We start from the raw sequence: 27,331 nt of genomic DNA on the forward strand, positions 1-27,331 counted from the left end.
GTTCACATTTTCAGCAAACAAATCAAGGTGCAAACAGGATTTATTTCACATTAATATATTAACTGAACTTTTTTTTTGGTCAAATAAATAGGGAATCCTCTAAATAACCATCTCCTCTCTTCACAGCCAGTCCAGGAGCAAGTGAGAGCAAAATGTTAGTGCGTCTAGGGACACAGTGCCAACCAGGTACGAAGCTTAAAGGGAAGAAGGCGGGCTGAGGGGCTGGCAAGAGCTCATGGTCAACGCCCAGGCCGGGCCCCAGGGCTCTGGTTCCCAGCCCACCCGGCGGCCCCCAAGTGGATATGCATTCTCCAGTTCCAGTCCGAGAGGCCCCCTCTAGAGGGAAAGGAGAGGTGAACGGAAACAAATTCCAGAAAAAACAGCGAGGCAGCAGAGGGCTCTGCCCCCAGCCATGGCTGCCCCCAGACCACCCACCCTGGCGGCTGGTAGGAAACCCCAAACGTCGAAAGCGGAGGCGACAGGAAGACCCAGGACGAGGCAGGGACGGGAAGGTGAGTGTGAAGGTGGGCGGCCGGCTGGGGATGGAATGCAGGTGGACAGTCTGGCAGGCAGGAGGCTCTCCTCAGCCAGGCACAGACGAGGGCAGACGGAAAGAAGAGTGGTGCTTGGCAGGGTGCTGGGGCGGGGGCAGGGACGCGGGCAGGGCTCATGAGGCTGGGGGTAAAGCAGCTACAAAATCAGAGAGCCGAGGAGGTGGCCAGAGAGTCCCTCCATGGGCAGAAGCTACGAGAGCAGGATGGGGACGGGGCGCCCCCCGCCCCCCAATGGGATGACGCAGGAAGCCGGCGGGCTCTGGGCTTGCGTGGGAAACTGGGAGGCACCGCCCCAAGTCAAGGGGCCCCCCCTTCCCTCGAGGCGAGTTCCTGATAACCGTTTTATATCAGAGCTGGAGGAAGGACAAGGCCCTCCCATTGTGCCCCACAACCCCGACTCAGCCCCAAGGGGAGGGGAGGAGAGAGCGAGGGGAGGCAGGAGGACGGGGTGGCGGGGTCTACTGGGTCTTCTTATCTTCGGGGGGGTAGTAGGGAGGTGGTGGAGGCTGGTTCTGAGGAAGAAAGGAAAGATCACGTTAGGACCGTCCGAACAAGGAGAGGTCTCTCCCGCCTCTGAACACCAGCAGCTAGGGCTGCGGGTCCCCTTCCAGCGTGTGCCCACCCCACTCACCGTGGGCATGTAGACGTTGTGTGGGTTGCCCGGGTTGTAATAGGCGCTGGCAGCTGCTTCCGCGGCCTTGGCTTCAGCTGTGAGAACACGCACACTCGGGACGAGCCCCAGAGACAGGCCTCCCCGCTGCCTCCAGCCGCCCTGCAACCCCGGCCCCCCAGTGCTCGGGTGGCTGGTGCCAAGGACCCAGTTCCATGAATCAAGCAGTGGTTAACCTTCCCTGAGTGCTTCCGGCACTATCGAGACACCCCCTGTACACCTCCCCATCCAATCTTCACCACGACACCCCCAGGTGGTTCTGTTGGCACATTTTGCGGATGAGAAGACTTGAGATACAGAGGGAAACCTTTCCCAGGGAGCACGGCCAGCTAAAGACAAGAGAGCGGGCTGCCATCTACTGATCTTTCTTCACCACCGGCCACCATGCGGCTGGTCCCCTGGGACTGTCCCTAGGCGAGTGGTCATGTGTTATCTGGGGCTTCTGCGCACCTGTGGGGAGCAGCCCAGGGGCTGAGCTCACCTGCAGAAGTGGAGGGGACATCAGGGCCACTGACCGGAGGCTCCATGGGCCCAGGGTAGGGCGGCGGTGGGGGCTGCACGTACCCCATGGCCCCATCCATCATGGGGGGTCCCGGATAGAACTCTGCTCGGCGAGAGGGACGGGACCCAGTGAGCGGCTCCGCCCTGGCCCCTCGGCTGGTGCCCCCCAGGCCCCTCCAGCTGCTCCATCCGTCCTGAAGCAGGTCCAAGAACAAGTCTCCCCTATGCAACCCCTTGGCTTGGGTGGGGGCGGGAGGTGGGGGTGCGGGGTGGGCAGCAAAGGACACACTCACCAGGTGGGGGCGGTGGGTAGGGGTAGCCAGGAGGGCAGGGGTACATTCCATTGGCGACTGGCGGGGGGAAGACATAGGCCCCACTGGGCATGTAAGAGTAACCATAGGCTCCGCTGGGGGCTTCGCCTCGGGAGGCTACAGTACAAGGGGAGAGAGAAGTGAGTGTCTCCGGCCTCGGGCGGGCGCGGGGAGCTGCAGGGTCCCATGCACCTCAGCCCTCCCCGCTCGAGGCTGCCTCGGGCAGGGACAGGGCGAGGGGTCTGGGTGGGGACAGAGGTCAGAGCTGGGGCAGAGGAGATGGGGCGGAGGGCATGGGGTGGAGGGAGGGATGGGAGGAAGGAGGCTCAGGGAGGGGCAAGAACAGAGCTGGGGGAGCCTGGGGCCAAGGTGAGGAGGTCTGCGGAACACAGCCCTTGGGGACTTCACAGGTTGCCTCATAGGAGCACAAAGGCTGGGTTTGTTTCTGTGAGGCCAAATGTCCTCGAGGCCGAATGGCTCTGGCAAATTGTCCTATACCTGCTCCAGGCAAAGGAACCTCAGCCTTTGGGGTACAGGGCGGTGATGTTAATTACAGGTTTCCTTCCCATCGCCTTGGTGGCTGAGACAGGAAAGAATCTGCCTACGATGCCTGGTCGGGAAGATCTGCTGGAGAAGGCAACGGTCACCCACTCTAGTCCTCTTGTCTGGAAAATTCCATAGACAGAGGAGCCTGGCGGGCTACAGTCCAAGGAGTTGCAAAGAGTCAGAAAGGACTGAGTGGCTACCACTTTCATTTTCCCCTTCCCAACTCCCAGTCCTGGGCAGCCTGGGGCCCAGGAATTCACCTCCTGACTGCTTAAAAAGCAGAACTAAAAGGAAACAAGCCCAAATGAACAAAACAGCACGCGCATGCCACGTGTCCTCAGCCCCGGATTCTGAGAGCCCCGATACCTTGAGACGCGGCCTGTAACATCCGCTGTCCAAATTCGATGGCGCCTCCGGACATAAAGGTCAGCTTGTAGCATGCAGAGCCTTCCCAGCCACCTGAGAAGAGAGCAGCGCATCAACAGCTCAGGACAAGAGCGTTCCGCCTGAAGAGATGGCTATACGTCCTCTCCAGGCCCCATCCAATGGCCTGCCACGCACATCGCACGCCAGCGCTGCGCCCAGGCCGGCCCCGTCCACTTCCTGCGCAGCCCTGTAAGCACAGCTGCACGGCCTCCCGCCCCCAGTGAAGCAGCAACAGCTGATTCAAGTTCAGAGCAGATCTCTCACTCCCAGGGGAGGGGGTCGTGGTGCTGAGAACAAACCCCTGCACCTCCAGCCTGGCTTCTGTCCAAAGGGGAACTGTGAGCTCAGCAGCAAGGCTCAGGCAGGGCTGAGTGTGGGGGAAAGTGAGAATGGTGCTGGGGTCTCTGGGGTCTGCCAAGAGCCTGCTGGCAAGCAGGCTGGGCGTGAGAGACGGGCTTGAGGGAAAAGGCCCCTGCCTCCCGCACACCTGACACAGCTCCCTCCCACACCTAACGTCTGTCACGTGCCCCAGGTCACAATGAGCGTTTTCACTGGGTCTGCAGTCGTTGAGCCGCCTTCGTTCTCTCTCTCTCTGATCTGAGCTGTCATCCTGAATGCCAGCATTTCCCAGCTCTTGGCAACTTCACCCCCCACTGAACAGCTGGCAGCCCAAGGGCTGGTCTTGGAAGCTACTCCGGAGCCCAGAGCCCCATCGTCACCCACCTCCTGCTTCGGCCTTCACTGTCCCTTTGATGTAGTTTGCCCCAAACACAGGCTGCTTGATCTCACAGTCCTTCATCAGATAGAAGGGCATCATGAAGGACTGCATGGCATCCCTCGCCTTGGACAGAAAGATGACCTGCAAGGAGAGACCAGGGCCATCACCGCTCGGACCACAGCCAGCCTGGCTACCGCTTCCTCTGTGTGAGGCCGCCACTCCCAGGGCTGGGGTGGGTGGCCGCAGCCAGCACCCAGCAGCCCCAGGGCACTCTCTGCAACAGCCACCCCTGGAGGGTGCCTTTTGGAGTAAAAGGCCCCATGTGCAGCCGGACTGGGGAGGCCAGATGTGTGAATTCACAAGAAAAACGCGTGACTCAGGCCACATGTGTGAACAGGATGGCCTGCTCTTGTCACTCACGGGTGGTGAGGAGGCGGCGGACGCGGAGCCTCAGTGAAGAGGCTGCGAGGCGAGGGCAGAGGTGGGGGAAGGGCTCCCGAAGCAGGGGTCCAGCCTGAGCTCCACAGAACTGAAAGGGGGCAACGGCAGCAGGTGGCGGACTCCGGGAAAAGGGACGGCACTAACCTGCCCGTGGACTCTGCCCAATCAGCAAGGCTCTCACCCTGCGGGCAGAGAACCTGCTGTTTTATACCCATGACTTTAACCTGTGACTGGAGATGCCAACTTGAACCCCCAGAGACAGCGTTTTGAGACACCCATCCTGGGTCTCCTCTAAGGCCTGTGTGCTTCTCCCCTCTCCACCTCTAAGTCAGTTCTCGGGTGGCCCCAGGCAGCCATCTTCTTCCAAGAACATCATTTGTGTTTCTCTGGAAGTGTCTCTGAGTGTGCCCGGGGTACTCTTAGGTGAGGCCCATTCTGCAGGCTGGCATTTCTTGCTCTGCTGGGTTTGGCCGGGCTCTCTGCCCAGCCCAGAGGCTGCGGCTGTGCTACTGAATCCTATGGACCACACTTATCACTCTGGACGTTCACAAGGGCCTCATGGGCTACTCCTACAGAACTCAAAGTAACCACGGCCTCTCCCCCCAGGCCCAGGTCATTCCAGCAGCTGCACTGAACTCCAGACTGCTTGCAGCAGCCGCTGGGGAATTTGCATGGATTCACTGTCCAGCCGTCAGTTTTGCTGCACAAAGAGCCTGGTGGTTCGAGAACCAGAGAGATGTGACAGAAACATGCTGACATTCACCAGGGTTCAGAGGCCACTAAACTCACGAGGCTGAGGCTGACCTAAGGCTCTCACATCAGCCTCCTGGAGCCACGAGTCTCCAAACCAGCTGTCTCACTGTACAACTTACCCGGTATGGGGTAAGGTAGACGGTGCCTTTCTTGGTCCCTTTGAAGGCCTCTGGCACATTCCTCATGTCACTGAACGTAAGCTCGACATGGTCATAGGACATCAGGATGCTGTGAGAAAAGAGAACAGGCCCTGATGAGACTGCTGGAGTCACCATCTGTCACCCCCAAGGACTGAACCCTCCTGGGGAGCAGCTGCTTATGAGTAGCGGCCAGCATGTGGTTGTTTCAACACTGCTGTGAGGAGCATAACAACATAGCCATGGAAAAAATGAGCAAGCTGGGTTCCCCGAACCCCACCCACACAGCCCTGAAGTGACCAGTGTAGGGACTTCCCTGGCGGTCCAGTGGTTAGGACTCCCCATTCTCGCTGCGGAAGGCCCAGGTTCAACCCCTGGTCGGGGAACTAAAATCCCACAAGCCGCAGGGCACAGCCAGGAAAAAAAAGTGACCAGTGCAGTAGAAGAGCCGCAGGGCTTTGCAGACACCATAATCCCTCCAATCAGGTTAGACCATCTGGGTTAACTCTTCTGTTTTTCTTCCAGGTCCTTATGGCAGGTGCTCTGTTTCTGTTGGTTTGCCTTTTTAAGCCTGATGCCTAACTTTTTAAGACATGACTCTCCACCTTACCAAAGGGCTCACTTCAGGGTTCCTCTAAACCTGGGGTGCCTAAGCTGAGTCTGCAGGGGTACCAGTCCATGAGTCCTTGAGATGATCACACACGTGCTTTTTCCTGTGACAGTCCACAGCTCTCATCGCTCTCACAAGGATTCTTGATTTGAAGAGTGAGGTTCACTATTTAAGCTTTATATGCTGAATGGAGACTTCAGTTACTGTTTACACAACTTCTTCAGAAATGGGCTCAAGCATTTGCTAAAAACAAGGCACACCATTATGCAGCAGCACTGAGTCCTAAACCAGGTAGGAGGCCCAGGAGGACAGATAACATTCTTTTTTGTTTTCAAGATAACATTCTTGTCCTGGAAAAGCCCCACTGAGAGAGAAAGAACAGTCCCAGGAGATGGTACCAAATGGCATCAGCGGGGTTTGTCCACCCTGGGACTGGCTCGCACACAGAGAGGCTACACACCCAGGGCAATGTGAGGTTTCTCTGATTACAAGACAACGCAGTCCAAGTTCACGTGGTTCTGTTTGTCTTTTTTCCCCTCCCAGATATCACAACTTCCTTCACTGGGGAGGGCTAAGTGGAAAGAGGACCAGTACCAGAAAAGACAAGGAAAGCTCAGAGAAAAGAGGTCATGATCAGGAACAGGCTGGGCCTGGCAGGCCCTGAGCCGGTAACATGGAGAAAGAGTCAGTATTCTGAGCTCCCTGAGTGCTTTCCTCTGACTCAACAAGCATGCCGGGTTATAGCCCTGGGCTGAGTGCTGACCTTAACCAGTATCTAGGCTTTGATCCCACCAAGTCTCTTCTGGGGATTCTTTCTTTGCTCCTTCAAGAGGTGCTTTTGGGTCACTCCACCAGGGATGGCTGGTCTGATTCTCAACGCCCAAGGAGCAAGAGGAGAGAAGCCATTCAAGGAGTGGAAGGTAGGAGGAGAGACAGAACTGAGTGGGCAGTGGGCAGGACGGTGGGAGACTGCTCTGGGGAGTGACCCGAGCCAATAGGAATTCAAGGGAAACAGGCAAAGATGGACCTTTATAGGAAATATGTCAGGCATCTGACGATCGTTAACTATGTGATTTCACCTCTGGGCCTCAGTTTCTCACCTGGAAACTGAGCAGTTCTGGAATATACTGGAAGGCTACATACTGGTAGTTAAGGCTACTGACTTTGGAATCAAGACTCCTTTGCTGTTACAGCTCTGTGAGCTCAAGCAAGTTTCTTAACTTTCCTGTGCCTCAGTTTCCTTACATGTAAAATGTGTAGAGTAACAGCATCAGCCGCACAGGATTCACACACTGAAAAAAGGCAGAACAGATGTAGCCCCTCCCCAACACACAGTAAACGCCTAAATAAATGGCAATTATTTTTGTCTAAAGCTTTCCGTGTATCCTAACGTCTCCTACTCTGGGCAAGGGGTTCGAGGACGACCCGCGGGCTCCACTTGTCTCTGCAAGCCCCGGGTCCCATCCGGCCGCCCCGACCCCATCCCACAGCTGATCGCAACATCCCGGCCCCTCCCTCAACACCCACTCAGCTTCCCGCAGCCCCGCCCCCAGCCGTTACCCTCCCCCCCCCCCACAACACCCATCAGTTTCCCCTCTCCACGGGTTCACGCCCCGCCGCCCACCGCCCACACCCTCGACGCCCGCCCCTGCGGGCCTCTAGGGTTCTTCCGCACTGTCTTCACCTCTCGGTGTTGTTGACGATCACTCCGCCGCCCTCCGAGTGGTTCTTGTTGAGCGCCATAGTCCCTCGGAACAGGGTCCCGAACCTGGCGACGCAGTGCGCTTGCGCCCTTCTTCTGCCCGCCCCTGGTGGCGTCGTTCATATAAGTGCCAGCCAATCACAGCTCCCGTGCGGAAGCTGGCCCTACAGCCTGATCACTGGCGTCACGTGCTAATAGTTTACGGCCTCGCCCCCTCCCCCCTCCCCGGGTAGCGCCTGCATCACAAACAAGCTCAAGACTACAACTCCCAGAAGGCAACGCTCCCTCAACCCCGACCTCTCCCTACACGCTAGCGGAAGGATGCATTCTGGAACTTGTAGTCTCCGAGACCACAGGCCCCGATTGACTCCATGAGTTGCATAACTAATCCCCACCCACCTCCACTCCGTCCTCCCAGGGAGCCGAATGAATAGTTCGGTTCGCCACAGAGGAATTAATCGTAAAGGCGCTGGAGGCAAAAGCTCATACCCACAGGACGGGGGTTGTAACCTACCCCAGCTGTAGGAGCGCTGATCACTAAGTGGGGCAGCTTCATTCCGTCTACAAACGTTTGGGGAGAACTTCTTATATGACTTTGCCCCCCACCCCTCACGCCAACACACACACACATACACACTTGAGTAATCACTGAGCCAGACAGATGAGTGCAAGACCAGTCTCTGTTTGACAGAGAATCGTCAGGAAAAACTGCGATCGCTCCCATGAAATCAAACTCAAACCCTCCGAAGTGGGCGGTGGGAATCTCGGTGCGGGGAGAACCCGAGCCCAACGCCTGCATCTCATCGCCTCGTCCACCGCAGCTGGCCTCGCGGTGGCGCTGCTCCCTCTAGAACGTTTTGGCTTTGCCGCCCGGCCCTCCCTGCATTTTCCAGGCTCGAAGATTTTAAACCAGAGTAGGAGGAACTGAATGCAACTGGGCACAGTGCGGGACCGAATGCTTAGGGTTGACTCACTGTGATCCGGCACTGTGCGGTCCCCGCTCGGCCGCTGTAGTTTTGTAAACTTCCCCCACCTCCGAGGCGGGTCTTTACCGGGAATTGTCGGAGTGGGAGTTCGGGCGGGGCAAGGGGGGTGGTGGTGGTGTCTCACTCCCCGCGGGGCGGTGCTGGTGCGTCATTGATTTTAAGGGATCAGAGTTTGATTTGAAGCACACTGCTAATTTCCTGACAAGTGGTGGCCAACTTTGTGATCCACCTGCTTGACTTTCGTTTTGAGTGAGATTTCTTAGGTTAAGGGTAAAAAACTAGAAAATATTATGAAGCAGGTAACAGTTTTCTATAAGGTCTTGTGTAAAACCAGGTTGGACATTGCAGGACAAGTGCGATGAAGTAGTACATCAGGGGACATGATGAAATCTGCCCTTGAAGGTTAGGTTAAATTCCATACATATGGGACTTTCCTGGGGGTCCAGTGGTTAAGACTCCCTGCTTGCACTGCAGGGGACAGTTTCCATCCCTGGTCAGGGAGTTAATGAAAGTCTCCTAGTCGTGTCTGACTCTTTGCAACTCCATGGACTGTATAACCTGCCAGGTTCCTCTGTCCGTGGAATTTTCCAGGCAAGAATACTGGGATCTTCTGGACCTAGGGATCAAACCCGGGTCCTCCTGCATTGCAGGCAGGTTCTTTACCATTTGAGCCACCAGGTGGTAAAGGCAGGGCACAGCCTATATCCCTGGCACAGCCAAAAAAAAATCCACACATGCAATCTATGCAGTCGTTGAAAAGAATGAAGTCAAATTCTGTGTGCTGAAGTGAAAAGACTGCTAAGGTTCGTCTGAACAAATGGTGTATAAATATACTTACATTTGTCTAAAACATAAGATCTAGGTATTAAGTCTCTTGAAAGATCCACCAGGCATAGTTTTTGGCATTACTGCTTTGAAGCTCAGCTCTGGGAATTGGGGTGGGCAGGCTACTTTTTGTGCGTTGTATGCTCTTTTATAGGACTTCCATGGTGGCTCAGATGGTAAAGCGTCTGCCTACAATGCAGGAGACATGGGTTTGATCCCTGGGTTGGGAAGATCCTCTGGAGAAGGAAATGGCAACCCACTCCAGTACTCTTGCCTGGAAAATCCCATGGATGGAGAAGTGTGGTAGGCTACAGTCCATGGGGTCGCAAAGAGTCAGACACGACTGAGCGGCGTCACTCTCATGCTCTTTTCTCCTGTTTGTTTACTGTGCACATTTTATTTATTTTTTGTCTATGCGGCATGCGGGCTGTCAGTTCCCCCACCAGGGATCTAACCCGTGTCCCCTGCAGTAGAAGCGCGGTGTCTTAACCACTGAACCACAAGGGAGGTCCCTACTGTGTGCATTTTAAATGTTAATAATACATTTCAAAAAGAAAGAGAGGAAAAAGAAAACTCACCCAATAATGGGTGTGCAAGAACAGCTGCTGTAAGTACCATAAGAGGGAGAGTCTTGTTTTGTGGAGCCCGAAGCCTTCCCCGGTTTGGAGGCCCTGTGTAAGAACTAAAACACAGGATTATAAACACATCATGCTGTGGCCACACTGAGGCCTCAGGACAGGAGGGGAAATGTGATGAAGAGGAAGTCTGAGTGGAGCAAGATAGCAGGCTTAACCCATTCTGGCTTAAGTGTCCAACTTTTGCAAGTTTTGTAAAACACGTGACCATGTGAACGCATTGTTAGGGCTGCTCCCAGGCGGTGGACAGGGCAGGTCCTTTCCAGGACCACACTGAGGGACTCAAGGGCAGTTCATTGTTGAACCATGTCAGGGGTGGAGGTGGAGATAAATTAGAAGTTTGGGATTAACGTATACTACATATACTACTGTATGGCTTCCCAGATGGCTCAGTGGTAAAGAATCCGCCTGCCAAGCAGGAGACACAAGTTCGATCCCTGGGTCAGGAAGATCCCCTGGAGTAGGAAATGGCAGCACACTCTAGTATTCTTGCCTGGGAAATCTGATGAACAGAGTAGCCTCGGGGGCGACAGTCCATGGGGTCGCAAAGAGTCAGACACCACTTAGCGACTAAACAGCAAACAGCAGCAAACAGAAGGGACCTACTGTATAGCACAGGGAGCTACACTCAATATATTGTAATACCTGTAATGGAAAAGAACCTGAAAAGGAATATATGGGTGTGTGTGTAACTGAATCATTGTGTTGTGCACTTGAAACTAACACATTATAAATTAACTATACCTCAAGAATAAAGTAAATAAAACAAAAACTGCTTAAGCATTTTGTCATGAATGCTATTTTTCCCCAGAAGGAGACTGTGAAGTGTATCACCTAAAAAGGAAAAAAGAAAGAGTCACAGATCAGGATTGAGACAATTTTAATTTTATATTGTGATGTCCTCTGAGGTTTTCTGTAATATGTTGTCTTTTAAAATCTGCTAATCCTTGTGCCCTAAATTGATTTCGTAATCCTCACTTTGAAAACTCCTATTCCAAAAGAAAGGATGAGGGTAGTGTGGGTGGGGGAAGCGGAGGAGAGGACAGGAGAGTGCTGGAGTTGATGTGAGTAATACCCCACTACGTTCCCCACGCCAGCCCGCCAGAGATGGGACCTGCATCCGCCCAACTCCTGGAGCTGAAACTGTCCCATATTTACGGTTCCCGGATTAGTTTACTAAAGGGTGTGTCAGAGAGATTTAGGTCATTCTCATCCTCTTGGTGAGGAGGAGAGTTTTGTTTCTCTTAGTACTTTTTAAAATTATTTATTTATGTATGGTTGCACTGGGTCTTCCTTTCTGCACTTGGGCTTTCTCTAGTTGCCATGAGTGGGGGCTACTCTGCTGTGGTGCACAGGCTTGTTGTGGGCTTCTCTTGTTTCTGAGCTCAAGTTCTAGGTGCACAGGCCAGCTGTGGCACACGGGCTCATTATTTGTGGCTCTCGGACTATAGAGTGTAGACTCAGTAGTTGTGGCAGCAGGCTTTAGTGCAGACTCTTCCTGGACTAGGGATTGAACCTGTGTCCCCTGCATCAGCAGATGGATTCTTATTCCCTGTACCACCGAGCATGTCTGAGAGTTTTTCTTTAGATGTCACATCTTTGTTTCACCCTTCAAGGCCTGCTGCTGCTGCTGCTGCTGCTAAGTCGCTTCAGTCGTGTCCGACTCTGTGCAACCCCATGGACTGCAGCCTACCAGGCTTCTCCGTCCATGGGATTCTCCAGGCAAGAACACTGGAGTGGGTTGCCATTTCCTTCTCCAGTGTGTGAAAGTGAAAGGTGAAAGTGAAGTTGCTCTGTCGTGTCTAGGAGACTCAAAAGACTGAGGGGCTTTTTTCCCTTTCTCAACCAAGAGGGCAGGCAAGCCTTCCTGTTCCTTAATAATAGTTCCCAGCTCTGGCTGAACACAGAAATTGTCACATAGCCTGAAGGTACACAGCCCCAGGCTCTTGCCTGGAGCCTACTATCTGTGACTGGGGCTGTAGGGGCTGGAGATTGCAGATGACAGAATGACTGGACCACTCCAGTACTCTTGCCTGGAAAACCCATGGACAGAGGAGCCTGGTGGGCTGCAGTCCATGGGGTCGCTAAGAGTCGGACACGACTGAGCGACTTCACTTTCATTTTTCTCTTTCATGCATTGGAGAAGGAAATGGCAACCCACTCCAGTATTCTTGCCTGGAGAATCCCAGGGACGGCAGAGCCTGGTGGGCTGCCGTCTATGGGGGTCACACAGAGTCGGACACGACTGAAGTGACTTAGCATAGCATAGCATAGAGAGGTAAGGGGTGTTTTCCAGAGCCCTGAACTGGAGCGGAGTTTGGGGAATTCTCCAGTGGTACCCCCTCCAACCTGCCCTCTCATCTGTCCTGCTCCCACATAGCAATCCGAAGAGGTGGGTTGTGGTCAATGGGGGTCCTGAAGTGTGCTTTGGGGGGTTGTGTGAAATTGTCCAGCTATCTGAACAGAGAATTCAGTATAAAGAATTAACATAGGTATAAAGCTAGGAATGTTGCTTTAAAGGTAGGTCGCTAGGTAACAGAAAAGGTGAAAATAAATAATTCTAAGGTGTTCCAAAGGGACCTGAACCTAGGACTGGAGGAGCCAAAGGGCAAAGTCGGAATAATTATAATAAAACATAGGACTGTGAAGGAAATGCCCCTGGGGACTAAAACCTAATGCTTTGAGTGGGGTACATGCTCGCTGGTGGCGGTGTCTCTGAACAGGGCTCAGGGTAGCTAGTTCTGCAAGGGATGGAGAAACTGGCAAACTGCGTTTAGCTGCAGTTCCCTGGTGGCTCAGTGGTGAAAATCTGCCTGCCAATGCAGGGGACATGGGTTTCATCCCTGGGTCCAGAAGATCCCCTGGAGAAGGGAATGGCAACCCCCTCCAGTATTCTTGCCCAGGAAATCCCATGCACAGAGGAGCCTGGGGGGCTGCAATCCATGGGGTGGCAAAAGAGTCTGACACGACTAAACGACTAAACAAAGGAACTGCAGCTTCCGGGGTGAGGAAGCCTTCCAGAGATGAGGAAACAGCCAGCAGCTGGGAAGCAGTCGGCCCGCTTCTCCCCGCCCTGCAGGCCCTCTAGCGCCCCCTGTTGGCAGAACCCGACAAGGAGCCTCAGGTACTGGAGAATTGCAGCGTCTTAGACCCTGTATCCAGAAAAGGCAATGGCACCCCACTCCAGTACTCTTGCCTGGAAAATCCCATGGACGGAGGAGCCTGGTAGGCTGCAGTCCATGGGGTCGCTAGGAGTCGGACACGACTGAGCAACTTCACTTTCACTTTTCACTTTCATGCATTGGAGAAGGAAATGGTAATCCACTCCAGTGTTCTTGCCTGGAGAATCCCAGGGACAGGGGAGCCTGGTGGGCTGCTGTCTATGCGGTCGCACAGAGTCGGACACGATTAAAGCAACTTAGCAGTAGCAGTAGCAGCCCCTGTATCAACATTCAGAAAATGAAGATCATGGCATCCGGTCCCATCACTTCATGGTAAATAGATGGGGAAATAATGGAAACAGTGACAGACTTTATTTTCTTGAGCTCCAAAATCACTGCAGATGGCAACTGCAGCCATGAAATTAAAAGATGCTTGCTCCTTGGAAGAAAAGCTATGACCAACCCAGACAGCATATTAAAAAGCAGAGACATAACTATGCCAACAAAGATTCGTCTAGTCAAAGCTGTGGTTTTTCCAGTAGTCATGTGTGGATGTGAGAGTTGGACCATAAAGAAGAATTGATGCTTTTGAACTGTGGTGTTGGAGAAGACTCTTGAGAGTCCCTTGGACTGCAAGGAGATCAAACCAGTCAATCTTAAAGAAATCAATCCTGAATGTTCATTGGAAGGACTGATGCTGAAGCTGAAGCTCCAATACTTTGGCCACCTGATTCGAGGAGCCAACTCATTAGAAGAGACGCTGATGCTGGGAAAGACTGAAGGCAAGAGGAGAAGGGGACGACAGAGGATGAGATGGTTGGATGGCATCACCGACTCGATGCACATGAGTTTGAGTAAACTCTGGGAGATGGTGAAGGACAGGGAAGCCTGGCGTGCTGCAGTCCACAGGGTTGCAGAGTCAGACACGACAGAGCGACTGAACAACAACAAGCCCCTGTCCCACAGAGACCCGTTTACAGGGTGGATGTTGTGAGTTGAACTGTGTGCCCCCTCAAATGCATGTGTCAAAATCCTAACCCCTAGTGCCTTAATTCGTGACCTTATTTGGAAGGAGGGCTGTGGTAGATATAATTAGTTCAGATGAGGTCATTAGAGTGGGCCCTAGTCCAACATAACTAGTGTCCTTATAAAAAGGGGAAATTTGGGCACAGCTATGCACACAGGGAGACTGTCATGTGAAGACAAAGGCAGAGTGCCACAAGGACTGCCAAACATCGTCAGTAAACCCCCAGAAGCTATGGGAAAGGCTGGAACACATTCGCCTGAGAAGGGGCTGATCCTGCCAACACCTTGATCTCAGACTCCGGCCTCCCCAGAGCTGGGGGACAATGCATTTCTGTTGTTCAGGCCACCTAGTTTGTGTTACTTCGTTAGTCTGCTCAACCCAAGCAGACTCACACAGTGGGGCTGGGGCAGAAAGACAACAGTAGGTCACAATCTCCAAATCCTTGGGTGAGAGGAGGCTCACCACACGAGGACCCCTGGGGCCCAGACCACGGGCATCTCAGCTACTGCCCCATTGGAGACGTTTTCCTATCCCATGTGTATGCTCTTTTCTTAGTGACTGAGTCGTGTCTGACTCTTTGCAACCCTTTGGACTGTAGCCCATCAGGCTCCTCTGTCCATGAGATTTCCCAGGCAAGAATACTGGAGTGGGTTGCCATTTCCTCCTCCAGGGGTTAAGGGTCCGAACCTGCATCTCCCGCATTGCAGATGGATTCTTTTCTCGCTGAGCCATCCAGGAAGTCCCCTTCTACCCCATGGCACTGTATAGTGTAAGTAAGTGTTAGTCACTCAGTCGTGCCCGACTCTTTGAGACCCCATGGACTGCAGCCCACCGGGCTCCTCTGTCCATAAGATTTTCCAGGCAAGGATTCTGGAGTGGGTTGCCATTTCCTTCTCCAATGGCACTGTATAAACGCAGACTATCATTCTACTGAGGGGAAGACCCCCCAAATCCGCAAAAAAAAAAAAAAAAATTCCCGAGATTGAATTTCTTACCCTCTTGGTGAAGGGCAGCTCATAATCAAATTTTATGATTTAGGAAAAAAATCAAAATTGACATTTCTTGTACCTGAGCATTATGGAACCTTTTCATACTTGATAATCTGCATTTTTTTCCTTCAGTCAGCCAGTCATCTTCTTGAGAAGGAAAACTCTTGGTAAGCCTCAACTTTCCGCCATCTGCTGTTGGTTGGTTGGGCTTCGAAGCTGGAGCGGTAGATGCCACGTGGGGCGGCAGTGATGGGAAGTGAGCTGTGTCAGGGCATGTCATTTTGGCCGCGGGTATTTCAGTAACACAGGTTCCTTGCTCCTCCATCAGGAAGCCCAGCCAGGGCTTGTCTGGGGCTGTTTCTGGTTACTATGGAGATGAGCTCCACCCGGCGGTTCCCCATCCAGACCTCCCTGCTCTGTGGAGTTCAGTATCCCAGGCACAGCTGCAAGGCCGATTCTGAGCGATTCCTGCTGTGGGAGTGTTTACACAACGCCCCTGCTCTCAAGTTCCCCTCTGTGCCTCCCACATCCCAGAAAGCCAGGAAGACCCAGGCATCACCTCTGACGTTGTCTCCACCCCAGCACCGAGGAGTTGTGCCTGGAGGGACCCTTGTATAGGAGGAAGCTCAGGGAGGTGTCTGGAGGGGCTCCTGTGGCTCTGGGCCCCTTTCTGCTATTTCTGGGTCTTCCTTCCAAGAGGGTGGGGGGCAGGGAGGCTCCGCTCCATCTCCCTGGAAAGATGCATGATCTCTCTCATCCCTTTTTTTTTTTCCTTCTTTAAAACCATTTTTCACTTAAATAATAGAGTTGGGTTGGGGTTTTTTTTGGCCCTCCCGCAAGGCACGGGGGATCTTAACTCCCCAACCAGGCATCTAACCCAAGCTGCCTATAGTGGAAGCATGGAGCTCTAACCACTGGATAACCAGGGAATTCCCTATAGAGTGATTTTAAACTTTCAAATCTGATTGCGTTGTTTACCCATGTGAAACCCTGCCATGGGCTGCCCATTCCTCCTGATTAAAATCCAGAATCCTTACCAGGCTCTGCCCTACCAGGCCTGGCTACCACTTCACACCACTTGTCTTCCTTAAAACACTTTGGTCCCTGGGTGCTTGGCCCAGTCCCGAGCCCACACCCATCCTCTCCGTCTTGCTCACTCCTTGCCCTCCAGGCCTCAGCTGTCCCTTCAGGGAGGTCTTTCCTGAAAATGCCTGTCCGCCAGCCCCACTAGGGCCCCTTCTCAAGACCGCTATCTAATATCCTTTTTTAAAAAAATTTCTGTCCCTGGAAAATTTGTGTTTCGTTTTGTTTTGTAATATCGCAGAGGCAAAACTTTTCTTCAGCGTAAAAATACACTGGCTACATCACATAAAATTTACCACCATTAAAGTGTGCAATTCGGTGGCATTAAGCATGATCCCATTATTGTGAGACTATGCCACGATCCTTCTCCAGAACTTATGCAACACCTCAAGTGGGAATTCTGACTCCAGTAAACACTAGCTCCTCAATCCCCCCCCCCCCCCCGCCCCCCCCCCCCCACTACTTTCTGTTTCTATTAATTTGCCTATTCTCAGCGCCTTGTATAAGTGGAAACACACAAGATTTGTCCTTTCACATTTGGCTGATTTCACTTAGCATAATGTCTTCAAAGTTTATTCATGTAATAGCATGTGTCAGAATCTCAGTCTTTTTTAAGGCTGTTGTGTATTCAGACCACGCTGTGTTTATCCATTTGTCCATTGATGAACACTTGGGTTGTTCCCACCCTTAGGCTGTTGTGAATTATGTTGCTATGAACTTGGGTTTACAAGCATCTGAGTCCCTGCTTTTAGTTCTTTTGGATGTGTCCCAGGGGTGGAGTCCCTGCCCTTTTCTTGTGCAGTACTTATTAGGGCTACGACTATCATGGGGCCGGTGGTGTGGCTCAGGCATCTCTGTTGGGATTACTCACCACGGTATCCCCAGCCCTGAGTACAGCACATCGCACTGAATGCATAGTTGAGTGAGTGAGGGAAGTGCCCCATCTTGGTGGGTGGAGCAGTCCGGAGCGTCGTGGCACATATAGTCTGGGCTAATCTTAGCTCCCAAAGAACAAATTCATGGAGTTTCCCAAGGACTGACAAAATTTCCAAGAGTATCAGTTTTATTTATTTTTGAAATATAAGTATACATGTTTTAATTTATTTTTAAGAATATATTCATATTTTAGAATCAGGACATGTACATGTATGACTAAGCAGCATGGTTGACACAGACCACATCCTCACCTCCTCCGTCCATGGGATTTTCCAGGCAAGAGTACTGGAGTGGGGTGCCATCGCCTTCTCCGAGATGGGGCTAAGTACCCTGCCTAAGGGCATATGGCTAGGAAATGGCCAAAGTGGAATTTTTAGCCCAGACTTTCTGATTCCAGAACTCACACACAAAACCATTCTTCTCCACTGCTGGAGCAGAGAAGTGCTACTCTTTATGTTATAGCCAATCAGAGATATTACAGAGTAAAATTAAAAACTGAGTGTCATTTACAGACAAAGTACCCAGGACCTCAAGGACTACCTCCTACCTGTCTCCGTGCTCGGGCTGTGAGCGCCTCCCCGGCCAATTCACTGAGGATGCTGGGAAGCAGATGGAGGCTTGCACCCAGGTGGGGCCCGTAAGGGCCACTCAGGACCTCCTGCAGTTCTTAGGCATCTCCTGGAAGACATGATGGTGCAGAAAAGGAGTGACCTTGTGTTCTAGATTTTGAACATTGGCATCAAATGTTGAGTGTGTGGCAGCAAAAATGGAAATGAAGTGTTTCCTCTCCTGAGAACAAGAAAAGTAAAGAGAATGGTGAACAGGCTAGAGAAGAAATGTAAAGGGGCCTGAAAGACTTAATCACTCCTGGTTTTATTTCACCTGTCACTAATCTGTAGCGTCTGTTAGATTCGTCCTTCACAAAGCTAACCTATCACCCCCTGATGATATGTTTATTGCATCCTGCACCTGGCGTTAGCTCTCTCCTCACTCTCTTGAGGCAAATCACCCCTTATCGCTGTTTGCTTTTCAGAAAGAAGGTCAAATGCAGATGACCCAGAGACAAATAAACCCAGTTACCGGACTGTTTTGAAATAACACAAGAAGAAGAAAAACACAAGACCTTCATTACTTTGAGTTTATTATTTACCCTAAAACCATGAAATCCAGGCTACATAATGTCTCTCAATTCTCCTAGGAAGGGGGTACAGTCCTTGAGATGGTATCCTGCTGTGTCTTTCCCCCATGCATGGCAGTGAAATTAAGCCATCTTCCTTTTATTGTTGCTATTATTGATTAATTTATTTATTGGCTGAGCAGAGTCTTCGTTGCTGCGCGGGCTTTTCTCGAGTTGCAGACAGCAGGGGCTCCTCTCTAGTTGCGGTGCGCGGGCTTCTCATTGCCGTGGCTTGTCTTGTTGAGGAGTACAAGCTCTAGGGCATTCAGGCTTCAGAAGTGGCACACGGGCTCAGTAGCTGCAGCTCCTGGGCTTTAGAGCACAGCCAATAGCTGTGGTGCTCAGGCTTAGTTGCTCCACAGCATGTGGGATATTCCCGGATCAGGGATCAAACCCACGTCTCCTGCCTTGCAGGCAGCTTCTTTACCACTGAGCCACCAGGGAAGCCTGTAAGCCATCTTTCTATTTCCTCCAAATTCTGTCTCCATGTTTCTATTTGGCATCGGTGGACAGGGAGCGCAGATCTGGGGGACAGGTATGGGGCTGAATGGGACACAGACCCTGCAGCTAAATGCTGTCTTCTTCCCAGGGGAGAAAACCCAGCAACAGCAGAGACAACTGCAAGCCTCTGCCCCTCCCAGTTCAGCCCCATCTTCCTGGCCAGGCCCTCACTTTTAGCCACAGTCTCAGTCCAGCCTCACCCTGTGCCTGGGAAGTGAAGAAAGGCACTTCTGTGAGTTCCTTGAGTGGGCTGGAGGAGGAGGAGAAGGAGGAGGGCGGGGGAGGTGGAGGGAGGAGGATGTGTCTACTCCTTCCCTCCTGGAATCGGGGGTGGGGGGATGGTGGGAGCAGGGAGGGGTGGAGGACCTAGCTGCCAAGAGGGGAGAGATGCTTGAGTCCGTTGACCAGCCTGTTGTTTGGAATTCTGGGGCTCATTTTCCCACAGAAACAAAGCTCAAGTGGCGGTTGGCTTCCCGCCTGGCCCAAAGGAGCCAGACTCGGCTAATAGCAACGCAGCCTCCGAAGACCCTTCACACTCTTCCCACACTGCCAATGTCTGTTATTGGCCCGACTCCCACGGGAGCTTCGGCAACCACAGGGCCTCAGGCCGCTCTGGAAGAAAGGACTCTGGTGGCTGTGGAAACTGGGGTCTGGGCTGGGAGCAGCTCTTCCACAGGCAACAGCACTGGGGAGCAGCATGTGTGTGTGTGTGTGTGTGTGTGTGTAGACATTTCTAAGCACATCCCTCAGTTTCTTCATCTGCAAATGGTGGCGCTAAAAAGCAGGTTTGGACTAGATCGATGGTTTTCTAACCTTTGTCTTTTTAACAGCTTCTCTTTTTTGCAAGTCATCTTGCATAAAATCTGTTCTGATTATAAAGCGTTGGCAGGGCCAATGAGGGGCTGGCCCCCTGGTATCCCTTCCCACCCCGCCAGCCTGCCCTGCCTCAGTGTCCCTCCTCAGAATTCCAGATGTCCTCAGAGTATGTTTGAAAAGTCATTAGGCTGGATCCACACACACAACTACACCCAGACAGACATGCAGACCTATACACTAATGCACAAACAACGTACAAGCACAGACACACACAGAGGCACACACAGACACCTAAACACACACATAGGCAAAGAGATACACCCAGAAACACACAGACGCTCACATACACCACATCTCTCCAGCTCTAGTATGATCCTACAATCAGAGAGGAAGTGCAGGGTTGCAGCTAATACTCCAGACTGGGGATGACAATGAAACTTGGGGTCAGCCTCAGCCAAAACCTTGTGAGCTATGTGGCCCTGGGTGAGCCGGTCCCCTGCTCTGAGCTGTAAATGTTAACCCTGGGATCTGAGATTAAGGTGTACAAGGTTCTGTGAGTCTCGAAGCTGGCAGTCACTCTGGTAACTTTCCAGGCGGCTCAGTGGTAAAGAATCCGGCTGCCAATTCAGGAGATGCGTGTTCGATCCCTAGGTCGGGAAGATCCCCTGGAGGAGGAAATGGTAACCCACTCCAGTATTCTTGCCTTGGAAATCCTAGGGACAGAGGAGCCTGGGGGGCTACAGTCCACGTGGTCGCAAAGACTGAACATCAACAAAGTCGCTCTGCAAGTGGCAGGGACACTGTGGCTGCAGACTTGACTAGTCAGGCCTGAATTGCAGGAAGGAAGCACCAGTCCTGTGCAGGCGCCTCGTGCATCTAACTCACTTTCGGTGGCATGCCGGGACCCTGCAGAATCTGGGACCTGAGTGTTCTCGCTAAGAGTGGGATGGGGCATTCCAGGGCAGGGGTGGGCGGGGCTCTGTGAAAGGTGGGAGGGTTCCGGAGGTGAGGGGACTCCCCATTGGTCTACGTTGCCACAGCAACGTGGAGGCGCAGCCTCCCCCATCAGCCCCCCGGCCCCGGTGAGCTGGGGCCCTTGGCTGTCAAGGAAACGGTGCCGAGAACACAGAGCCCCAGGAGCCAGCAGGCCCCGCCCGGAAAAACAACATCCTGGCTGTGGGGCACCAGCAGGCTCTGTGGGAGGGGCTATTTTTAGCTGGTGAGGCAGCCAGAGCAGGACTTGTATGGCTTTGCTGTCTGGCTGTATAACTCAGCCATTGTCCAGCTTGACCTTAGGCCCGGGGCTCAGAGGCCTCTGTCTGCCCTTGCTCTCCAGGCTCGGCCCTCCCTGGGGTGCACCTGAGCCACTGAGAACCCCCCGGGCGGCGGAGGCTGGCCTGAGAACACACCTTGTAGCCTCGGGAGCAAGTTCTCTGCCTTGAAATCAGTATGCAGGCGTCCCAAGCTGGGATGGGGTGGGGTGGGGGGTGGTCCTAGGGCCGCAGGGGGCCCTGGACCTTCCTAGGAGAGAGGCAGAGGCTCTACTGGGGCACAGAGCCCAGGGTCTCCCCAGCGTGGAGGCTGAGCCTGGTTCCAGCCACCCAGCTGGTGCAGAGATGTCAGGCAGCCTCTGAAGGAAGAGACAGGTCCTTTTAGGGAAGACATTCCCAGCTCCAGCCACACCCTGGGGTCGGTTCAGCCGCAGCCCTCATGAGCTGAGAAGGTGTGCGTATGAAAACAGCTCTCGTCTCAGACTTTGTTGCCCACGCCCAAGCGTCCTGCCCTGCTCTTGCGGAGTGTGAGGTCTGCGCTGAATCTTGGGCACTCTCCGGCAGGTTCCAGAACTAGGCTATAGCAACAAGGATGAAAATAGCTGGTGGGCACCAGACCATCCATAGCAGACACGCGGGCAGCCAGAATGACTGTGGGGGTGGACCCCTCTGGGAGAAGCCACCTCTGGCTCTCCCTGCTCAGAACCTGGGAGTAGGGGGTGTGCAAAGGGTAGGCACCCCGTTTCAGCCTCCTTTTCCTGGGTCAGGGCTCTCCCACCCAGTAGGAATCCTGGGACCAGGGCTTTGCTCCCTTCTCCTGCCTTTCAAGACCAGCTCAGGAAAGATGAGAAGTACGGGGAATTCTTGGTGGATGCAGAGAAGGTTGCTTCCCAGGCGGCTCAGTGGTAAAGAATCTGCCTGCCAATACAGGAGACGCGAGTTCGATCCCTGGGGTCAGGAAGATCCCCTGGAGGAGGAAATGGTAACCCGCTCCAGTATTCTTGCCTGGAAAATCTCATGGACAGAGGAGCCTAGAGGGCTGCAGTCCTTGATGTCACAAAGGGGCACAACTGAGCACGCACTCACGAGAGAAGAGTAGAAAAGGGAGTCGTTCAGAGACCAAACGTTTATTGAACACCTACTATGTGCCAGGCACTGTCCCAGGAACCTGGGAGAGGAGGGGTCAGGGTAGCCTGGAACTGTCCAAGCTGCAGTTCCTTCTCCCAGAAACAAGGCCTGCAGGGGAACAGGGTCTGGGGGGGCCTCCTCCCTGAGAGGTAGAAGGCCTTGGGTACAGAAGGTGGAGGCCTCTAGGAATGAGAAGGCTGGGGAATGTGTGGGGGTCCGAGGCTGGTGCCTTCTCTGGTTCAAACCAGGGGTGCAGAGAAGCAAGCTTCCCAGGAGCTGGGTCATCACCTCCTCTTGAGCACGGATATGCAGGACTTCTTGAGGGGCCCGATCTGCAAATGGGCATCAACACTCTCCAGGAAGAAGGCGGGCTTGAGCCTGCGCGTGAAGAGCCCCGCAAAGTAACTGTCCAGGCGGCTCTGAAAGGGGTCGACGGGGGAAGCCGGCGTGCCACTCCGGCGCCGGGAGGCCCTCAGCCTCCGTAGGAGGCTCATCTTGCCATCCCGCACGGCGTAGAAGGCCAGGGCTCGGTCAGCGTATTCCAGGCAGATCCCCACGGTGGGCGAGAAGGGGTGCGGCAGGGGCGCCTCCTGCCCGTGGAACCAGACGGAGAAGCTGCGTCCGTTCCACTGCAGGCAGCAGGAGTAGGCATTGCGGCCCAGCCGGCCCCGGTCGTAGGGCTCTTGTGGGGAGAAGTCTTCAGCCATGACCCCCACGCTGACCCAGCCCTCGATGATCTCCACCTCCCAGTAATAGGTGCCCCGGTCCAGGGCGCCCTCGCCCAGCACCTGCTCGCAGTGGGTGAAGCGGGTGGGTGACTCGGGGTAGTTAATAGGACACAGCACCCTCTTCACGCCCTTGGTTCCAAACAGCTGCAGGAACTTGTCGGCCGTGTCACTGTCCAAGTCCACGATGTAGGCAACTGCCCCCACGGACCGGAGAGAAATACGGGGCTCAGGTCCAAGGTCAGGCAGGGCAGCCTTTCCCCGAGGGGCCCACCTCCCCCAAACACCTCTCCCGTCCTTTGCAACGGGCACAATTCAGCCATCACGGGGAGACCCCCGTGAGCTGACCTAGTTCACTCTCTGAACCGGGGACAGGAATCCCGGCCCATGGGCACTTAGGGCCCAGCCCAGCAGCCTTGGGAGAGCCCAGGTGAGCATCCTGGTGAGCCCAGGTATCAACTTACACTTGAGGAAGTAATCCCTAGGAGCCTCACTCTCCAGGTTGTTGGTGCTGTCAGGGTCCTGGGACTCAGCGTCTGCTGCCAAAGAGGAGACAGACGGTGAGGGTGTCCTTAGCTGCCTGTGGCTGGGCTGCACAAGATGACCCAGCTCTGAACCTGTGATTGAAATCCTTCTCCTCCTCCTCCATCCTCCCAGCACCCCAGGCCACCTGGGGACAGACACATGCCCAAATACGGTACCCTGTGTCCACACGCATGCTGGTCCTCGTTCTACGTCCCCTCCCCATCCCCGCCCCGCCCCATGTCCTCCCTGGGCTTCATCCCCTCTGAAGCCAGAGGGTGTGCCAGGACAGGCCCTCTCTGCCCCCCGCGCTGCGGCCAAAGGGGCTGACTCGTGATTACAGGGTGGTGGCTCGAGTCCCTGGCAGGGTTTGGGGTCCCACCCTGTGCTAGGCACAGTTTCCATCCTCCACTCCTGAGCGGGCACTGGGCCTGGGGCCCTGTGCGGGTAGCCTGGGGAAGGGTGAGTCACTTGCGGGGGGCGCCCACCTTCCGTGCCCGGCTTCTGCAGCCCATCTTCGTCACCGCCCAGCCCCTGCAGCTGCTCCCACTGGCTGGAACAGGCTGCAGCCAGGACGGCTCGCACCGCGCGCACAGCCTGGGAGGACTTGGTGAAGCTGAGCTCCTTCGGGGGTCCGGGCCCAGGGCCACACCCCTCCTCCAGGGCCAGCCTGAGTGCCAGGAGCTCCTGTGCCAAACAGATGCCCATTAAGGCTGAGCCGGCCGCAGCAGCTCCTCCGGGCAGGAGACAGACAGCTCCGCCAGGAGGCCGGCACAGCCACGAAGGCAGCCCCCCGCAGCCTCCTCCTGCAGCTTCGGTGCCCGCCGCACCCACGGAGCCGCCCTCACCTGCAGGAAGCTGACTGAGTCGGCTTCGGGGACCTGACTGAGGTTGTGGCGGGCCCTGCTGAGTCGGCTCCGCTGCTCCTCCTGCCGCCGCAGGTCACCCTGGGAGCGGCCCAGCATGGCCGCCTCCCCCTCGTCGATGAAGCCCAGCACCTGGGTCTGAAACCCCTGCAGGACGGCCGCAGCCTCGGCAAACAGCCGGCTCACCCTCTCCCGCTCTGCCACGGCTGCACTCTGCACAGGACAGTGGGGGGGCAGGCATTGAGGACAGAGAACACCCCGAAGACGTTTTGGCCACCTTCTCAGACCCCCGCCTTCCCACTATGTCTTGTTTGGGGGGGGTGGACAGAGGCACAAGCCCGAACTGCCCTGGGTCTGTGCCAGGTCAGGGGGGAGACAGGCGTGCTCAGTGGAGCTGGGCCACGCCCTGGGCACGGGTTTCTCTGGGGTGGAGGGTGCCATGCTGAAAGCTCACAGTGCCGGGAGCCTGCGGCAGGGGTGGACGGGGGCGGGGTTGGACGAGATCTGACCTTGATGAGGGCCACCGTGCGCCGGGACTGAGCGATGCCCGCGCCCAGCTCGTCCATGCGGTCCTCCACGGCGCTCAGGACTTTGGGCTGCTCGGCCTGTGGACGACACCCTCGAGGAGAAAGGGGTCTGGAAGTAGGGTCCCGGGCCTCACCAAGGGGGAGGTGGGGGTGACCAGGGGTCCAGGTGGACTGGGAGTGGTGATGATATACCAAAGGGGCCTCAAGCCCAGGCTGGTGCCCTTTCGGAATGCCCGGGAGAGGGCAGGCTGGTGGGCCATGGGCTGCCTGCCTCCCCTCTTTGGTGAGCAAGTCCAGGGCCCTCCGGGTTCTCCATGTTGCTCACTGTGATTTGAGAACTTCCCTCCGCGGGAAAGAAGCAGAAAGTGAGGAGGGGTCCTGCGCAAGGTCTGAGAATCACCGTCCCTCAAGAATCTGTGTCCCCAATCCAAGCCTGAAAAATGGGGATTCCGGGCAAATCCCCTGGGTCTTATGAGTCAGCACTTCAGGCAGGAGAGACGGAAAATCCCAAGGCCAGAGGCGCCAAGACCAGGCCTGGGGCCAAAGGAAACTGGGGGCGGAGGTAACAGGGCTGGACAGCCAGTACATGCGCCCACCACCAGCCCCCGGAACAGCCGGACAGAGCGGTCTGTGTGCTCAGTCCACCCTCCGCCGCACTCCTGTCGTCTGCCACACCCATCCAGACCCTCAGCCCAGGCAGATCTGAGCGGGACCGGCGGTAGCCCGGCCAAGGCACCGGCCGCCCGCCGGGTACCCTGCGGACCCCACCAGGCTCCTTTAACCACCCCCTCACCATGGGCTCCGCCCCAGCCTCAGTCTTCCAGCCCGATTTTTGCATCCTTTTCGAGTTCTCACTGGGTCCCTCCAACCCCCATTTTCATTCCAAAAAGAATGTCCCACAGCGAGCAGGTGACGGTCAGGGCTGGAAGGCACCGCAGAGATCTTCAGGTTAGAGAGGGGAATTAAGGATGGCAAAGCAATGAGGGGTCCTCGGCCGGCGCGCGAGCCCCATCACCCGCCCCAGCCCGCCCGCCGCGCCCGCGCCCTACCTCCTGGAGCGCGCGCTCCTGCTCCAGTGGCACGAGCTCGTGGCCCCGGTGCTCCTGGGCGGCGCAGGCCTCGCACAGGCACACGCGCTCGGCGCGGCAGTAGCGCTCGAGCGGCCGCAGGTGGCGCGGACACAGGCTCTCCTCCAGCCGGCGCAGCGGCGGCACCAGGCGGTGTCCGCGCAGCGCGGGGCTGCGCTCGTGCGGGCCCAGGTGCGCGGGACAGAAGGACGCGAGGCAGGAGAGGCAGGAGAGCGCGGCGGGCAGGGCGGCGCCTTCGGGGCACGCATCGCATCGCACCGGCTCCTCGCCGGGCGGCCATGACTCGGGCGCGCAGGGAGCCGACGGCTCCGGGGCGCTGGGCGGCGCGCTGGGTGTTGCTGGCTCGGGGGCCGGTGCCGGGCCGGGGCCGGGCCCCGGGCCCGAGCCCTGGCGGAGCTGCAGCAGCTCGGACAGCGTGTGGTTCTTGCGGAGCTGGAGGCCGTCGGGGAAGGGTTCCTGGCACAGCGGGCAGCGTGCCGTGCCTCCGGGGCCTCCGGCGCCACCCGCTCCGCGGTGCGGCCAGAGCGCGCCCAGGCAGGCGAGGCAGAAGTTGTGGCCGCAGGGCAGTGTCACCGGCTCCCGGAGCGGCTCCAGGCAGATGGGGCAGCTGAAGGGTCCACTCCCGTCCATGGCTCCGCGGCCGCGGCGCACCGCCTCCGCCAATCTCGCCTGGGAGGGACCCGGACCGTTGGCGACGCGGCGCCGCCCCCTGGGACAGAGGCCAAGGGTCCGGCCCCCGCCCGCCCCCGGCTCGGACCGCCCCCCAGCGCAAAAGGCCGGCCTGTACCCGGCCCCGTCCCGGACAGCGTGGGGTGGCCTCTGGGCCCCAGTCTGACCCCTAGGGGCTCCTGGAGGAAAGGGCAGAGAGAGAGAGGGCAGAGAGCAGAGAAGGCGACTGGAGGGGCCACACTGAAAGCAGGAGAGGAATTCACCCCTCCATGACCCACGATGGGGGTCCACCCCATGGCCAGCCAGGGCCTCCAGAGGGGCTGGGCAACCGCACGGTGTCAGGCAGGCACCTTTGCGCTCCAGACCCCTCCGCAGCACCTTTAGCCAAGTTGCTGAGCTGCTGAGACTTCCTGGTGGTCCAATAGCTAGGACTCCCCGTGCTCCCAGTGTTGGGGAACTGGGTTCCATCCCTGGTCAGGGAGTTAGATCCCACATGCTGCAACTAAGCAGCTGAATATTCCACATGCCCACAACGAAGATCAAAGATCCTGCATGCCACAACTAAGACCTGGCTCAGCCAAATAAATACAAAAAGAAAAAAGACAAAGTTGCTGAGCTGCAGGGAAAAATAACTGCTGATGGGTATATGTTTTTGCCTCTTAGTGACTCTATTTACCTCTGGTGGGGAACTTGGGCTTCTCTAAACTTAAAATGGGAAGTTGATGTCGTCCTCCAAGTCCACTGCCCTAGGAATTCAGTTCCAGCCCATGGACACTCACGCCATGCGCCAGGGGCTCAGGCTGCGGGTTTCCCAAGTGGAGGTGTTCGCTGAGACTAGTCTAACCACACACTTAAAATGGTGCATTTTAGTATATGTAAACTACACCTCCGTAATGTTAAATTAAAAAAAATAGAATGGCAACAAAATGACTAAAGGAGCACTGGTTTGTAACCCTAAGTATAAAACAAACTTCCATGAGTTCATGCTGTTCTAAATAAATCTCTGGATAAATAAATAAATGAGGGAGAA

At 55.3% G+C, this 27,331-nt stretch overlaps 2 protein-coding genes and 1 long non-coding RNA gene across 5 annotated transcripts; 1 reads left to right on the plus strand and 2 right to left on the minus strand.

Annotated features, from left to right (window-relative positions):
• Window positions 1–22: 22 nt before the first annotated feature.
• WBP2 (WW domain binding protein 2) lies at window positions 23–7,494 on the minus strand. 2 transcript variants are annotated; one of them, XM_025279525.3, is made up of 8 exons: window positions 7,352–7,494; window positions 5,040–5,148; window positions 3,732–3,867; window positions 2,949–3,041; window positions 2,019–2,153; window positions 1,706–1,828; window positions 1,186–1,262; window positions 23–1,066 (listed from the first exon to the last, which is right to left on the minus strand). In XM_025279525.3, exons 1-8 carry the CDS (start codon window positions 7,408–7,410, stop codon window positions 1,013–1,015), a joined length of 786 nt encoding a protein of 261 aa, XP_025135310.2. In that variant the 5' UTR covers window positions 7,411–7,494; the 3' UTR covers window positions 23–1,012. The 2 variants fall into 2 exon arrangements, with proteins under 2 accessions (XP_025135310.2, XP_044794525.1); XM_044938590.2 differs by lacking the exon at window positions 2,019–2,153 and having other exon boundaries at window positions 7,352–7,475.
• Window positions 7,495–18,579: 11,085 nt separating this feature from the next.
• On the plus strand, window positions 18,580–19,276 carry LOC123332513. Its single transcript, XR_006549295.2, has 3 exons — window positions 18,580–18,637; window positions 18,778–18,921; window positions 19,135–19,276. It is a non-coding gene; the product is annotated as an uncharacterized LOC123332513 (long non-coding RNA).
• A 2,608-nt stretch (window positions 19,277–21,884) lies between these two features.
• Window positions 21,885–26,350, minus strand: TRIM47 (tripartite motif containing 47). Of its 2 annotated transcripts, none has more exons than XM_025279527.3 (6): window positions 25,594–26,350; window positions 24,527–24,622; window positions 24,000–24,230; window positions 23,640–23,838; window positions 23,094–23,168; window positions 21,885–22,826 (listed from the first exon to the last, which is right to left on the minus strand). In XM_025279527.3, the coding sequence occupies exons 1-6, from the start codon at window positions 26,260–26,262 to the stop codon at window positions 22,189–22,191; spliced, it is 1,908 nt and encodes a 635-aa protein (XP_025135312.3). In that variant the 5' UTR covers window positions 26,263–26,350; the 3' UTR covers window positions 21,885–22,188. The 2 variants fall into 2 exon arrangements, with proteins under 2 accessions (XP_025135312.3, XP_025135313.3); XM_025279528.3 differs by having other exon boundaries at window positions 23,094–23,165; window positions 25,594–26,349.
• Window positions 26,351–27,331: the final 981 nt, after the last annotated feature.

Source organism: Bubalus bubalis, chromosome 3 (assembly GCF_019923935.1).
Source record: "Bubalus bubalis isolate 160015118507 breed Murrah chromosome 3, NDDB_SH_1, whole genome shotgun sequence".
NCBI lineage: Eukaryota > Metazoa > Chordata > Mammalia > Artiodactyla > Bovidae > Bubalus > Bubalus bubalis.

Excerpts from the sequence above, each read along its gene's own strand:
- WBP2 (XM_025279525.3), bottom strand. The coding sequence starts at position 7,410 with ATGGCGCTCAACAAGAACCACTCGGAGGGCGGCGGAGTGATCGTCAAC. Across the intron at positions 1,829-2,018 it reads CTACCCACCGCCCCCACCTG|AGTTCTATCCGGGACCCCCC; the intron begins GTGAGTGTGTCC and ends CTCGCCGAGCAG. Across the intron at positions 1,067-1,185 it reads ACAACGTCTACATGCCCACG|AACCAGCCTCCACCACCTCC; the intron begins GTGAGTGGGGTG and ends TTTCTTCCTCAG.
- TRIM47 (XM_025279527.3), bottom strand. The coding sequence starts at position 26,262 with ATGGACGGGAGTGGACCCTTCAGCTGCCCCATCTGCCTGGAGCCGCTC. Across the intron at positions 24,231-24,526 it reads GCACGGTGGCCCTCATCAAG|AGTGCAGCCGTGGCAGAGCG; the intron begins GTCAGATCTCGT and ends TGTCCTGTGCAG. Across the intron at positions 23,169-23,639 it reads GCAGAAGCCGGGCACGGAAG|CAGACGCTGAGTCCCAGGAC; the intron begins GTGGGCGCCCCC and ends CCTCTTTGGCAG.